At 39.0% G+C, this 15,202-nt stretch overlaps 1 protein-coding gene across 1 annotated transcript; it reads right to left on the minus strand.

The window, feature by feature from the left end:
• Nucleotides 1-3,858: 3,858 nt before the first annotated feature.
• LOC122089954 (probable cysteine desulfurase) lies at nucleotides 3,859-7,258 on the minus strand. Its single transcript, XM_042659734.1, has 5 exons — nucleotides 6,771-7,258; nucleotides 5,551-6,052; nucleotides 5,187-5,388; nucleotides 4,642-5,058; nucleotides 3,859-4,321 (listed from the first exon to the last, which is right to left on the minus strand). Exons 1-5 carry the CDS (start codon nucleotides 7,126-7,128, stop codon nucleotides 3,965-3,967), a joined length of 1,836 nt encoding a protein of 611 aa, XP_042515668.1. The 5' UTR covers nucleotides 7,129-7,258; the 3' UTR covers nucleotides 3,859-3,964.
• Between the last annotated feature and the right edge of the window lie 7,944 nt (nucleotides 7,259-15,202).

Raw genomic sequence — 15,202 nt, forward strand, 5'->3', positions numbered from 1 at the left:
AACCAACGATCGTTATCGGCGAATCTTCATCTAAGGCGGGTTTCTCTCCCACGATCAAAATCCCTACCCTCACTCTATGTCTCTCCACATTCCCCTTCAAGATACGATCTCATTCAATCAAACCTTGGAGAAAAATAGCGGCGACGGTGAGGTTCTGAGTTTTCCGCAGTTGCAGGTTCTGAGTTTTCCCCAGTTGTAGGTTCTGAGATTTTGCTGAGAAGGATTTTTCCACAGTTGCAGGTTCTTTGATTCTTCCGCCATTGCAGGTTCTTTGTGATTCATCTGCCGTTGCAGTTTTCTGCCTTCGGTAATCGGCTACCCTTTTGATTCTCTTTTCCGCCGTTGCAGGTTCCATTTTGATGCTCTGTTAGCATAAGTAATAAATAATTATTATTTATTCTCATCCTTTGTTTTCTTCTTCTACCTTTAGATATCCAGCTTGCTTGTCGGATTAGGGGCGAGCGTGCTTGAAATGTGTCTATTTGATCAACTAGTGAATGACTTAATGGCACTGTACAGTGAAGGGTTATGTGGCCTAGGTTTTTGAAAGTGGGGTTTTAATCGGTGGGGGAGATATCTTTTCTTGCTAATTTTATGAGGTCAATGAAATTTTCAATTTTGAGATAAGTACTCTTTTTTTTTTTTTTTTTTTTTTTTTTTTTTTTTTTGAGAAAATTCTATTAGATCCAAGAAAACAAACCTTAAAGAGCAGGGTAACAAGAAAAAAGAAGATATAACCACTGGAATAACTCACATCTCTCATCTAATATTTGGAAATGTTAATTTGTTTGTAATTTCTTTTTTTGCTTCCCTTCATTTCCTCTGCCATTGTAGATTAAATGATGAGTTAATTTCAAGTCTTGAAAGCTCAATAGTGGCTTCTGAAGAAACACTCTGTAACTCTAGTTATATGAATGTGAAACATTTAATTATGTCTCTAGAAATGAAAACTACATCTATGTAGATGTTATTTCTGTAATTATTGACTTAAAAGAAAAGCAAAGAGAAAAAAAAAATCGTTTCTGAAACAAGCATTACCAAACGGCAGAATTGTCATTTCTTGGTTCTGAAACTGTTCTAGAAACAGATTCACCAAACAGCCCTAAATCGTTTAAAAACGGCGTTTTGACACAGAAACTGAAATTTCCGTTTTTGACACGAAACGGAATTTTTGGAACAGAAACGATACCAAACGGAGCCTTAGAGCCCATGCATGGCTTTTCTTTTTCTTATGATACAATAAATTAAAGAGAAATGAAGAAAGAACATTAGCCATCATGGTCAAAAATCTCCATTGAATCCATGAACAGCTCTTTTATTTTTTAGAATGAGGTTGCTTGGCCGGTCTTATAAATTTATCCTTTTAGTGTTCTTATGTGGATTGTGGGCTGATTAGCATCACCAAAGAGATTTTTCCAAGCATAAATTAAGGAATCATGCGATCATGTCAGTCGGATGCATAACCATGAGCAAGAAACTAAGCAAACAATTATTTACAATCCAACTAATTTAATGTGGTTTGGCACAAATACGTACATCCACCAAGAGAACAAGAGATTTTTCACTAATTAAACCATCTCATCTACTTCATAAAATGCTCGCTTTTGCTTTTGTTTAGATTTTTTTCTACAAAGACAATACATAAAGAATAGGGAAATGAACGCTCCTGGGTCGCATTGCTCCTCTGCGCAGACATTGAGGGAGGCGAAATGACACCCACCCCAATGAAATTCAAAAAATCCAACCTCCTTATGCCCATATGCAACCCTCATTGACCTCTACACCGGTGCAAGAGTTGAGTGACTAGAGAACGGTCTTTTCCCCATAAAGAGCGCCCACAAAAGAAAAAAAAATCTTAATTTCCACACAATTACTATTCTTCCCCATGCATGTAATGGACTTAAAATCCAATCTAATTATAATTATGTAGATCACAAAATACAAGACACATCTTATTAGTAGTAGAGTTCAATAATCTAACAATGGCACAAAATCATTACCAAAAAAAAAAAAAAACAATGGCACAAAATGACATTATAAAGGTTAAGGATTTGTCATTGGAGGGTACATCCGTACTGTCCAGATATAAGAACACTATTCATTCACGCCTTAACCCTTGAGAATGTGACTGTCATGATAAGATAGGACAGAGATGAGGGTAGGAAAGGAATGGACTCTCTTGGCTTTCTATTTGGGGTCAGGTCCTTAGGACCATTTATCATTGAAACAGTGAAGAAGACATTGATTTGAACTTTCAACCTTTAACAGGCAATCCTCAGTGGTTCGTGTTATAGATTCCCTTTCAGTGTCTCATCCCATCCACAATTCCCATGGACTGATGGGACCCTAACTCCATAGTCTGTATTCATTCCTTAACGAACATGTTGGCAATTCTTGTTTTACTTTTCTCGAGCAAGTTGGGAAGAAACAAACAAGTTCATTGGGCTGCTTCTCGAGCAAGTTGGGAAGAAACAAACAAGTTCATTGGGCTGCTGGTTGAGTTGGATGAGTGATTCTAAACTAACAAGCTCATGGGTTCACCAGAAACAAACCAATGCCGACCACCCATAATGACCCAACTGAGTTTTTAACTTTCGAGGTGGTGATATTCATGGGTTTTCACTCACATTCTACATAGCAAGTTGGAACCAGTTTCACTCACCTATGGTGAAGAGAAAATCTCTCCAACCACTCATAGCATCACATTATATATCAATAGTGAAAAGATTCTCCTTTCATCACTGTGAAGAAAACTTCAACAACTTAGACTATTTGGCAGGAATTCTCATAATAGATTCTAGATCTAGAATTTGTTTTTTGGAAGAATTAACAACCTATTGAACCAAATCCTCGTTGCCTTTAGACTTGAAACAAAATACTAGGAAGCTTACTCTAGAACCTCAATGAGAATGAAATTTTAAGGCCAAGAATCCAAATACCATCCTTCAAAATGGAAGATATCTTCGCAAACCTATCTAAACTATCATAAATAATTATGTCTCCATATTTAGAAATTAGCACATCATCAAGATGCTAATTATCAAGCCAAAAAAAGGTGCCAAAACCATCATTAATAAAAGACTAGATACCCACACAAGATACATATGCTTAAGAATTTTCCTTCAAGCCTAAGAAGCATCAAAAGGGCAAGGAACAATTCAAGTGGAACCAGGAGCATCAAAAGGGCAAGGAACAATTCAAATGGAACCAGGCTTAATGTATCTAGAACACATATTCTACCCAAATGCACTTCTTTCTAAATGCAATAATCCAAATAAGCTTGACTATACCAGTAATATTGGACTTCTTGACTCTACAAAGACCCAAACCCTCATCCTATTTTGGAAGACAAACATTTGCTAACTCATGGGAGCAAGAATTTTGGACTGACATGGTCTTTCCAAAGGAAAGATGATATAAGAGACTCAATCTTTGAAAATATTGAAACTGGGAGACAAAAAACCTCTAGACCAATAAATATAGAAATTATGCATGACTGATTTAATAAGTTCAAGTAGACCAGCAAAGGAATGTAATTACTTTTCCCTCTAACTTAATAGAATAAGATACAAAAGATATACAATAATTAATCATGTCACACCAATCTTGACTGAAATATAAAAATTAAAAAATACTATTTTAAGTATTTACATTCAACCCTGTCAGATGCCTTTGACATGTCAAACTTGAAAACAGCCCATCCTGGCTTCCGCTTTTTCTTTTTCAGAAAATTAAAGATTTCATATGCCATTATCACATCAAAATGTGGCTAATTTTCATCAATTTGATAACTAAGCCCAATTGGCATGTTCATTCTAGGCCCATCTAAAGAAAAGTTGTCTAATGCATTTCTCTTCATGACCAGAATTTCATTTTTATACCAAGAATATAAAAAAAAAATTACATTTTATTCAAACAATAGTAAGGAATGGTTGAGAATAAAAATGTTCTAATTTAAGTACAATTAAATCATAAATGTGACAAGTTTAGTATCAATAAACTCTGGTATTTGAAGGGTCTCGACTGGATGATCTGGTAAGGCTCTTACCACCCGTTTTGCGATGTCCATGTACTCGGCGTAAAGTTCATTAAAAGTTACATTGTTTGCATTTGATTTGGTTGATACTCCGTTAATGACATTCCGATAGTAGTTGTTAAAGCACCAATCTCCAGTTTTCCAGTCGAATTGATACATACGAAGAAACCGGTGGCCGAACTCTGCAATAAATTCTATGGAATCAATTATATACTCCATCTCTTCCACAGATGTATAGTAGCTGAAGCTCACCCTTGTCCATCCTGGCTTCACTCCTTCATATCCCTATTTAACATCAAGAAGAAGAAGAATAAGAATGCTTTCAAATTGGTGAACCAGTAACTCCAATATTAACACTAATCTTTCAGAGGTTGGTTTTGGGCTGGGTCTCACAACTGGAGTCACTTGGGCTGCTAAAATCTCCTCAAAAGCCCAACCCAAAATTTGGATACCCCACTTAACACTGATCTTTTTGAGGTCAGTTATGGGCTGGGCCTCACAATTACTGGCATTAGGCTTCTAAAATTTCTACAGAAGCCCAAAATCCAAAACCTTGATATATACCACACTGCCACTCACTAACCACAGGAATGGGGATTGATTACCTTCTCAACCGCAGACCGGATCGGTCCGGCTCGATCTCGACTGATTCCAAGCAGCAGGTGAGCGTAGGGTCCAGCACACGCGCAACCTCCGCGTGCTTGGATCCCAAACAAATCATTCAAGAGCTTTGTGACGAAGCGGCAATGCAAGTGTTTGCCTCTTCCTGAATCTGGATAAATTAGGAAAGATACTATTGGTTGGCCTGGTGTGCATTTGTTACCCAGCACTTTCACGTTTGGATTCTTCAGTAAACTATCAAGGGCCCTTTCAATGAGAAAGGCCTCCATAGAGCAAATAAGCCCATCATAGCCCATGAACTCCTCCTTCACACGAAACGCTAGCGCCGCACGTATCTTTTGCACGATACCAGGTGTGCCGGCATCCTCACGCTCTTCCAAGTTCTCACAGTAAATGGTATCCTATCACAGAGTTAAATGTCATTCAATGGGCCCCGAAGATGAACTTTGACCAAGGAGATCCATACTGGTGGGCTATCTCTTCAATGGCTAAGCATTTAAATAGTGAGAAGGATAAACACAAGCAATACCTTGGCATCATAACCGTTGACATAGCGTACTGTTCCTCCACCACTGGTGGAAGGAGCATGGGCCTTGAGAAGATAGAGGTCCTCGCTCATTACTAGAATTCCTGGGCTTCCGGGTCCTCCAATAAACTTATGTGGGCTCAAGAACACAGCATCGTACCCATCCATTTGCTCTGATCTCATGTCAATATCTACATAAGGCCCACTATAATCCAACAAGGCCCAATAAGACAAAATAGAAGATTAGAAAAGAGGTTGATTTATGGACAAAGTTTTCCTGCAGTGAACTTCACCATGTGGATTGAAGGGAAACTCAGTCCTTGATTTATTGACTGCTTGAAATCAAAATCAGTAACAAGACACATACCTACAAGCAAAGTCGAAGCATGCATAAGCTCCATGTTCATGTAACACACGTGCGATTGCCCGAGTGTTTGCATAAATCCCAGTGACATTGCTACAAGCCGAGAAAGACCCGAGCTTTGGTCTACCTGAAAATTCCGGTGATTCCAGTTCTTTAACCAAGGAATTGATGTCTACATTTCCATTCTCATCAATACCTATCTCCACCACATCGGCTAGGCTCTGGCGCCAAGAGAGGAGGTTAGAGTGGTGTTCATATGGGCCTGTGAACACGACCCATCTCTCGGAGCCCACTAAACAATCTATAACTTTGGATCGAAGGACAGATGGGATCGCGATTCCCATCACCTCTTGTAACCGTTTGATGGCAGCGGTGGTCCCAGTTCCAGGGAATAGAAGCACATCATGTGGTCCAGCGCCCATGCACTTCTTGATGTATCCACATGCATCATGGATTAGATTACCGGTGTGGAGGCCCACGAAACTATCCACTGTGTGAGTGTTACCTGAAAAATGAACATGAAGCACTATGGGTATGAAACGTATACAGGTAAGTTGTATAGTAATTGACAGATCTTCAGTGCTGCTTCCAGGTGGAGGGTAGGGTCTAATCGGGTCGGGTCAACCACCAATTAGAGGTGTCAAAAGATTGATTTGATCCAATTTCAATCAATTTCATCTGGTTTTATGCATGTACCGGTCTAACCCGAAGCTGACCGTTAAGGTGAGATTTGGTTTTGGTCAAAGACCGGTTCGGATTTTTATTTGGGTTTTCTTGATGTTTGTAGGTCCACTTTCAGTTTGTTATCGTTCAGTTTCATATATATATATATATATATATATATATATATAAACAAAAAATAAATAAATAAAAGCAAAGAAAGAAAGAAGGGCAAGAGCTATGCGACGAGACAGCCTTCTTTTTCTTCTAAAAACATGAAAAATAATTATATTTTTGTATTGATTCCTAGAAACCACCAACCCAAATGGAACCAAAACCTCTCAAGTGCACCACCAATTGCCAAGGGTGCATTCCTGGATGCTGCCAACCATCTGATGCACACTAGGGCATAGGAGAGGATCAAGGTCCCAACCGCGAATATGATAGACGAGGGAGTTGGTTCAATAAGTTTTTGGTCAGTTTTGATCGGTCTGACCGGTTCGGATTTATTTTTGACACCCTTGTGAGCAATATTGAAAAACGGACTATAGAAGAAGACTCACCGTAAAATGGCAGGACCTCCCTCTGGAGGAACTCCTCAACGAATTGGAGGAATCTCCCAGAGGCAGTATGATCAGCATAGGTGATTCTACGCCGGCCGAATGGTGTGCTAAATTTGGCATCGGTTCCAATGATCTGTGACCTCAACCACTCACACTTGCTCCTCCTGGTATCATCGAGGAGGCCTTTCGTCTCAGGACCGATGGTAAGAGAATCAAACAGATTAAAGTCGTCGGCTTTCTTGTGTCTCTCATCTGTCTCAGGCGGAACATTGCTTTTGGTAGGCTCTGAAATTTGGCCGGACCCGGTTGAGATGTTTTGGATTGAAGAGAGAGATGGAAGAGAGAGGTGAAGAGTCATTGGTGTAGAGGGAGAAAGAATAAGGAAGTGAAAAAGCAGGTAAGGAACCTAGCTAGATTAGTACTGCAGGCTTGTATGAATTGATTGCATGGAGAATGGAGATGTTAATCCAACACTTATTTAAAAGGGTGAACCGGTGAAACCATTTAAGGTAAGTAGGCGAAAAAGCACAAGGAAATAGATGGGCTTCGTAGGTTATTAGGTGTTAACGCGTGGAATTGAAGAAGAAAGAGGTGCTTAAATCGGTGGAGAACTCATTTATGTACTCAGGGAAACAGATGGGCGTAGAGATGAGAACCCAGTGCGCAGTGCTCACGGTTTCTTCTTATTAATTTATAATGAGGTCATCGGTCGAAGGTGAACCAATGGAACCAAGAAAAACTGAGGGAGGAATGGAGGAAAAGAGGAAAAGAGGAAAAGTTTTGATTTATATTCTATGGTCTTCGGTCCTGGTTTATACTTATTATACAGTCTTCAGATCGCTGTATCCCTTTCTTCATTAATTCCTTTATACCCTTTACCAAAAAAAAAAAAAATTAATTCCTTTATGCCCGATTAGAACTCCTTCTGCCATTTTGGGCTATTTATAGCAAGGGGGAGAGGGTTTTCACTTGTGAATTAAGGAATTTCTCCAACATAAAAATATGGGTTTCCCTGGCAAAATAAGCATTTCATTAAAAAAATCAGCTTTTTTTTTTCACCAATGAATTGCAAGTTTTACGGGAGAAAAGGTTGGGTTTTCGCTGATAAATACATAGTTTCTCCGCTGAATTTTCTAAAATTCGTCGGAAAAATCCATATTGCTGATGCTGAATTTTATCACCTCAACAGTGATAATTCAGCCCACCTTCGCTCCCAGAAGTCCCCCAATAGAAATTGACCATTTTCCCCCTAGGGTTTTTTGAGTACCCAAATCTTATTAGAACTGGCTGAAACTTTTAGGAAAGCTCTATGTTATCATAATAATGCTAAAATTACACTTGATGCACATACGACACTATTTGGCAATTATTTCATAAAATACCGATTCTACAAGTTCTTCCACTTTAAACACAATTGTCACTATGTTCCTAAACAAATTTGCGATAGAAGAAGAAGAGGAATATGGAAGATGAGATTTTTTAAGCTAAAATTTTATTTCTATTTCACCCTAGGACTGAGATCCTTTGTCGCGCGACAGAGGGTGTAGAGCAGATTCAAGGTTGGGAGCACCTTGGGCTCTGCGTCCATGCTTTGGGTTGCGTGCCTAAAGGCTTCCAGCCCTTGGATCTGTGCTACCCTGTAGTGCGTCCTACAGAGGAGCCCAATCCTAAACTAAAGGGTAAAATAGTAATAAAAAATTGATAACTATATTTTTTTCGTCTTTCTGTTTTATTAGGTTTGGCACTAAATATAAGAGTTGTAAACATAACTGCATTGAGGTAATGCCAATTACGGCCTAAGCAGCAGCTAAATTTAATCCATCGTGAGAAACGATAGGTAAAAGCAGGCAATGAGAGATGACACTTAAAAATAGCGATAGTGGCCAAAGCAATCTCAAGAAACAACAGAAGTGATTAGAATGGCTCTAATACCATATGAAATGATAAAATCACCTTGTGTGATTCCATTGTAGAGACAGCAATATAGATGGAGTTAGACTCTATCCAGCCCCTCCAGTGCACATCCGATGGCTGAGATGGCCTTAGAATGCGTGCAGGTCTCAATTAACTATCAAATGTGCACTGTGTTATGGATAAGGCACCATAGGCAGTCACACATGTTATCATCTCTCTTACAACTGACTTGTAATTGTCTATCTGTACTCATGTGGTCTGTTAAGTTTGTTACATACTCTCTCTGTGTAATCAGTATAAATATGTAAATTGATCATCTTCTAATTAATGAGAAACCTAATACCTTTCATGGTATCAAAGCAATTACTGCTCAAACGAGTTTTTCTTTTTTCTTGATTTTCTTATTAATGGCGTCTTCCCTTGCTGAAGCTAGTTTGCTCTCTGATGCTACTCTAATGACTTCGTTGATTGCTCCTAATGTTTCTCCCTAGCTGTCTTTCAAGCTCACTCATACAAATTATCTTCTGTGGTCTGCGCAATTCCTTCCTCTGCTCAAAGGTTACAATCTCTTAGGTTTTGTTGATTGTACCTATCCAAGATCCTCACTGATTGACTCTGAATCTTTTGCAACTATTTTTGCTACTACATTATGGGATCGTCAATATCGGCTCATCCTTTCTTAGATTACATCTTTGTTATCAGAGAGAGCCATTTCTCATCTGGTTAGTTGTACCACTTCACATGAATCCTAAGGTACTCTAGCTCGTGTCTTTGCTCCTTCATCCAAAGCCAGAATAATGGATCTAAAGATCGTTTATCCAGACTTCAAAAAGGTTCGAACTCCATAACAGAGTATCATCTTTCTCTTCGTTCTATCGCAGATACTCTAGCTGCTATAGACAATCCGATTAGTGACGAAGATCTGGTTCTTGTTGCTCTTCGTGGTCTTGGCTCCAAATTTCGTATTTTGCTACATGTATGCATCTTCATGCTGATCATATCACTTTTGCTGAACTCAATGGTTTACTTCTTAGTCATGACAGTTTCATCAACTCTTTCTCTCCGGATGCCTCATTACCAGTTCGACTGCAAATATGGCTTATGGTGGATCGAATATGCATTGTACCTTTCGATCTCATGGTGGTTGTTTTGGTTGAGCTCATTATGGCTGTCGAAATCAGAATTACTATGGTCATTCTGGAGTTATAATCAAAACTATAGTGGTCGCTCTAGTGGTTCAAATCAGAACTAGTAGAATACTGATTCTTCGTATGCTAATTCTTACTCAAATCAAACATTTGGTCACAATCAGAATCAAAACTATGGCCGCAGAGCTTCTACTACTGGTGATCAATCATCTTCTCCGTCGTTTACTAATCAGCCATGGCTCAATTTCTAAATTTGCAATATTGTTGGTCACATAGTTTCTCACTGTCCACAAAGGTTCAACCATGCCTTTCTTGGTATGACAGCCTCTACTAGTCCTATGTTCTCTTTTTGGTTATTGGATTCAGGATCTAATAGTCATTTAACTGCCGATCTGAGCAATTTGGCATTTAGTGCTCCATATAATGGTTCTTATCAGATTTTTGTGGGTAATGGTCAACACCTTTCCATATCTCATATAGGTTCTTCTATGCTTATTTCTCCAACTTGCAATTTTCAAGTTTCAAAGATTTTGTGTTCCATCCATTCATAGGAACCTTTTCTCTATTAATAAGTTTGCACGAGAGGACAATGTCTCCTTTGAATTTTTTCCTAACTCTTTCTCTATTAAGGACATCCGGATGGAGAAGATTCTATTTCAAGGCCCGAGAGAAAATGGGCTCTACTATATGCTGCTCTCCTCCATCTTACCAACACAATCCACTGCTATGACAAGCAATAGCCTTTCAGTTCATGATTGGCATCGACGGCTTAGCCATCCATCTCTCAAGATTGTGCGACGAGTCCATCATCAAATATCTATATCAAATAATTCATCCCTTGCTCTCTGTGATGCATGCCAGCAATCTGAGAGTCATCAACTCCCATTTTCAGTTTTCCTCTTCAATAAGCTCTGCTCCATTGGACTTATTGTGCATTGTGACTTGTGGGGTGCTTCACCCATTGTTTCAATTGATAAGCAACGCTATTATATTCTGTTTGTAGATGATTACAACAAGTATACTTGGCTCTATCCTATAACTTTTAAATCTAATGTGTTGTCTATATTCATCACTTTTAAAGCATATGTTGAGAAATATTTTTCTTACCCAATCAAGGCTTTGCAAACAGATGGTGTGGTGAGTTTCAAAAGCCTGATCCATTTTTACAACTTCATGGTATATCTCATTGATTATCTTGTCCACGCACACAAGCGCAAAATGGTGCTATCGAAAGGAAGCATAAACACATTGTCGAAACAGTTCTTGCTCTTTTATTTGAGGCTCATCTTCCTACACAATTTTGGAGTCATGCTTTCTTGCTGCTGTGTTCTTAATCAAGCGGATGCCATCACCATTCATAGGTAATCTTAGCCCCTATAAACGCCTCTTTCATGTTGTTCCAGATTACTCTTCCTTGCGTGTATTTGGTTGTCTCTACTATCATTGGTTGCGGCACTATGCACGTCACAAGCTGGAGCCACGTTCGAAGCCTTATGTCTTCCTTGGGTATTCTCTCCAACACAAGGGCTACAAATGTCTTGATGTTTCTACCAATAGATTATACATATCTCGTCATGTTGTTTTTTATGAAACATCATTTCCATGCAAGAGGTCACCTACTTCCTCTTCTCCCATTTTATCTTCTGCTACTATTTCACATTGGCTTTATGTTACCCCTCCACTTCAATCTTCTCCTTTCCCTTCACTATTTATTGGGTCTTCTTCACCTGTTGGGCATTCTTCTTCTCCTCCTAATAGTTCTTCTTGTCCTAAGTTTTACTAAGGCTCATTCCTCTCCTGTTCATCCCAATACTATAGTCTCTCATGTTTATAGTTTTGATGTAGGCCCAATGTATCTCTGCAACCCAGTTCCTCTTTAGGTGCACCGTCAACCAAGATTCTTAACCCGCCTCTATTCAGACCCTCTACCTTAATACCATTTCCTCTGACCTAGTTCCTGTTGTTCATCATCCTATGACCACTTGGTCTAGATTTGGCTCTCCAAAGCCTCTAGCCTCCAAACTGAATCTTGGAGCTACTAAATATCCTCTTGATGACTCTATTGAACTGATGTGCTATTCTCAAGCTCTTAAACTAGCTCCATGGTGCTCTGCAATGCAGGATGAGTTTAATGCCCTGTTTCACAATAAAAATTGAATTCTTGTGCCACCCTCTTCATCTCAAAATGTAATCGACTATAAGTGGGTCTTTCGATTGAAGAGCAAATCTGATGGCTCCTTGACGTCTTGTCGCCAAGGGATTCAATCAACTACTAGGTCTTGATTACAAGGAAACATTTAGTCTAGTTATTAAACTTGCAACAATTAGGATTGTTCTTTCATTGGCTGTTACTCACAACTAGCCACTTAAGCAACTTGATGTTCAGAATGCCTTTCTCCATGGTGATCTTATTGAGATGTTGTTTATGTCACAGCCTCCTGGTTTTGTTGATATCTATAAGCGTGACTATGTGTGTCTTCTAAAGAAATCTTTGTACGGCCTTACACAGGATCCACGAGCGTGGTACAATCGGTTTAAGCTCCTTTCTTTTGTCTCATCGGTTTCGATCTTCTAAAATCGATACCTCCTTGTTCATTTATCAGAAGGATGGTGTGAACATATATTTTCTCATCTATGTTGATGACTTGATTGTTACTGGAAATAATACTCTGGCCATCTAGGCTCGTGTTGATGCTTTTATCTCAGACCTTTGCTATAAAAGATCTTGGAGATCTTAATTACTTTTTGGGCATTGCGGTCATCCAGTTATCGGATGGCTTGTTTCTCTGTCAACAAAAGTATATCTCTGATTTGTTACATAGCTCCAATATGTCTAGGGCCAAACCTATTCATACTTCTATGTCTACTTCTCCAGCTCTTACTGCTGCTACTGGTACTCTACTTCTTGATGGTAGTGATTAGTGAATATCATCTTATTATCGGTGTAACGCCTTGGCCCCATTAACCTTGCACAATATTGTCCTCTTTGGCCCATGAGCCTTAAGGCTTTAAAACGTATTGTGCCATGTTAAGGAGGCTAGAGGTTATTAACTAGCACAGTAATCTCTCTCTAGTCGATGTGGGACTAAAGTTTGCACACCCTCACCGATCTCCCAAACCCCCTGGTACTTGTCGTATTCTTGGTGGGGACACCTCACCGATTTCCCAAGTTGATCTAGTATTTACCATATTCTTAGGTCTTACAAACTTCCCTCCTTTTGGTATAGCGTCCCCACTGTGATCCACACACTGTCAAGGTCTGCTCTGATACTATTTGTAACGCCCCGTCCCTATTAACCTTGCACAATACTGTCCTCTTTGGGCCATGAGGCTCAAGGCTTTAAAATGCATTGTGCCATGTTAAGGCGGCTAGAGGTTATTAACTAGCCCAGTAATCTCTCCCTAGGCGATATAGGACCAAAGTTTACACACCCTCACTGATCTCCTAAACCCCCTAGTACTTGCCGTATTCTTGGTGGGGACACCTCAATGATCTCCCAAGCTGGTCCAGTACTTAACGTATTCTTGGGTCTTACAGTTGGTGCATTACAATATCTTACCATCACTAGGCCTGATATTAGTTTTGCTGTAAATCGGGTTGCCCAGTTCATGCATGCATTGTCCTACCGATTTGCATTTGATAGCAGTAAAGCATATTTTATGCTATTTGAAGTTTAGTAGGGAGTTCAGCCACCATTAGCCACATCATGATGGAACGTATTATTCGTAGATGGTCGTCCAATTCTCGCTCCTTGGACAAGATTTGGAAAGCTATCTATTTTGATGTTACCTCCAAAATCTAATCCCTCCACCCTAAGCTTGTCCCCAACTCCCCTAGGAGCAGACACCATGCCCCTTCCCTAGCCCCTTCCCCCTTGCTTGGTTCCTTCGGTTAGCTCTTCCTACCTTTGATAGCTCCTGCCCTTGCTTGGTTGTATTCCCTTTTTGTATCGGCCGATGTGGCTATGGATCTTATTTGTTTGTAATTTTTCTATCGGCTTTGTTTTAGCTTAGCCTTCCCCGCCCTTTTTTCTCTCCTTTGTATTTTCTTCTCTCTTGGTAATGAATTAATTTATTCATTCGAAAAAAGAGTTTAGTGTCTCTGATGGGCTTCATTTTCGTTCGTCTTCAAATTTATATCTTCAGACCTATTTTGACGCTGATTGGGCTGGATGCCCTTGAAGATAGGAAGTCAACGACTTGTTATAGTGTCTTCCTTGGCTCACATTTAATTTCATTGTGCCCTCGTAAACAACATACTGTTTCTCAATCCTCCACTGAGGTTGAGTATCGTGTTGTTGCTATCGTTGCAACTAAAATTGTTTGGATACGTTCTCTATTGAATGAGCTTGGTGTTTATCTTGCTTGTGCCCTAGTGATTTGGTGTGACAATGTGGGTGCTACCTACTTGACACCAAATCTCATCTTTCACTCACGTACAAAGTATATAGAAATTGATCTTTCACTTCGTCAGGGATATGGTAGCTTCTAGTCAGCTTCTTGTTCAATTCATCTCAACCATTGATCAGGTGGCTGATATCTTAACCAAGAGCCTCTCTTGGCAACACTTTCATCTTTTTTGTGGCAAGCTCACTATGGGCTCACCCTCGGCGAGCTTGAGGGGGCCTATTATGGATAAGCCACCATAGGCAATCACACATGCTATCATCTCTCTTACAACTGACTTGTGACTATCTATGTGTACTCACGTGTTATGTTAAGTTTGTTACATATTCTCTGTATAATCAATATAAATATGTAAACTAATCATCTTGTAATTAATGAGAAACCCAATACCTTTCACACTGGAGATTATTTAGATCCTATACATAGAGCGAGAGGAAGAGTGAACATAGGGCAAGACTAAACAAGGAAATTGGGTTTTACATAGAAAGAGAATAAGATCTTTACAAAGATTACAAAAGATACTATGGAGAATATACAACTACTACAACAACTAACAAGACCAAACTAAACCAAAAACAATAAATCAAGGTTGTAAACTAAACCTACTATTGTTTAATCACTTTTGTACTCATTTTGATCAGTTTTTATAGTTCTGCTCATAGTTATTAAATTCGGATTCTGGAATTATTTGGATGAAAAATTATTCAGATTAATACGTTTCATTAATTCAACGATTCGGTCAAAAAATTCGAGATAATAAAATTCGAGTTCGGATTCAGATTCAGGAATTATTCGTTTACAGAAATAAAAAGCGGACAAAAAAGTTTTTAATATTTGCAATACCTGTTTCATATTATCTATCAATTATCATATGTACATAACATACAAATGATATAAAAATTAAAATTTTAAATTTTAAAGATAAAAATATTATATTTTGCTCTCTCTTTTTTTTTTTTTTTT

This window comes from Macadamia integrifolia, chromosome 9 (assembly GCF_013358625.1).
Source record: "Macadamia integrifolia cultivar HAES 741 chromosome 9, SCU_Mint_v3, whole genome shotgun sequence".
NCBI classification, from domain to species: Eukaryota; Viridiplantae; Streptophyta; class Magnoliopsida; order Proteales; family Proteaceae; genus Macadamia; species Macadamia integrifolia.

Excerpts from the sequence above, each read along its gene's own strand:
- LOC122089954 (XM_042659734.1), bottom strand. The coding sequence starts at position 7,128 with ATGACTCTTCACCTCTCTCTTCCATCTCTCTCTTCAATCCAAAACATC. Across the intron at positions 5,389-5,550 it reads TGCTTCGACTTTGCTTGTAG|TGGGCCTTATGTAGATATTG; the intron begins GTATGTGTCTTG and ends GTTGGATTATAG. Across the intron at positions 5,059-5,186 it reads TCAACGGTTATGATGCCAAG|GATACCATTTACTGTGAGAA; the intron begins GTATTGCTTGTG and ends ACTCTGTGATAG.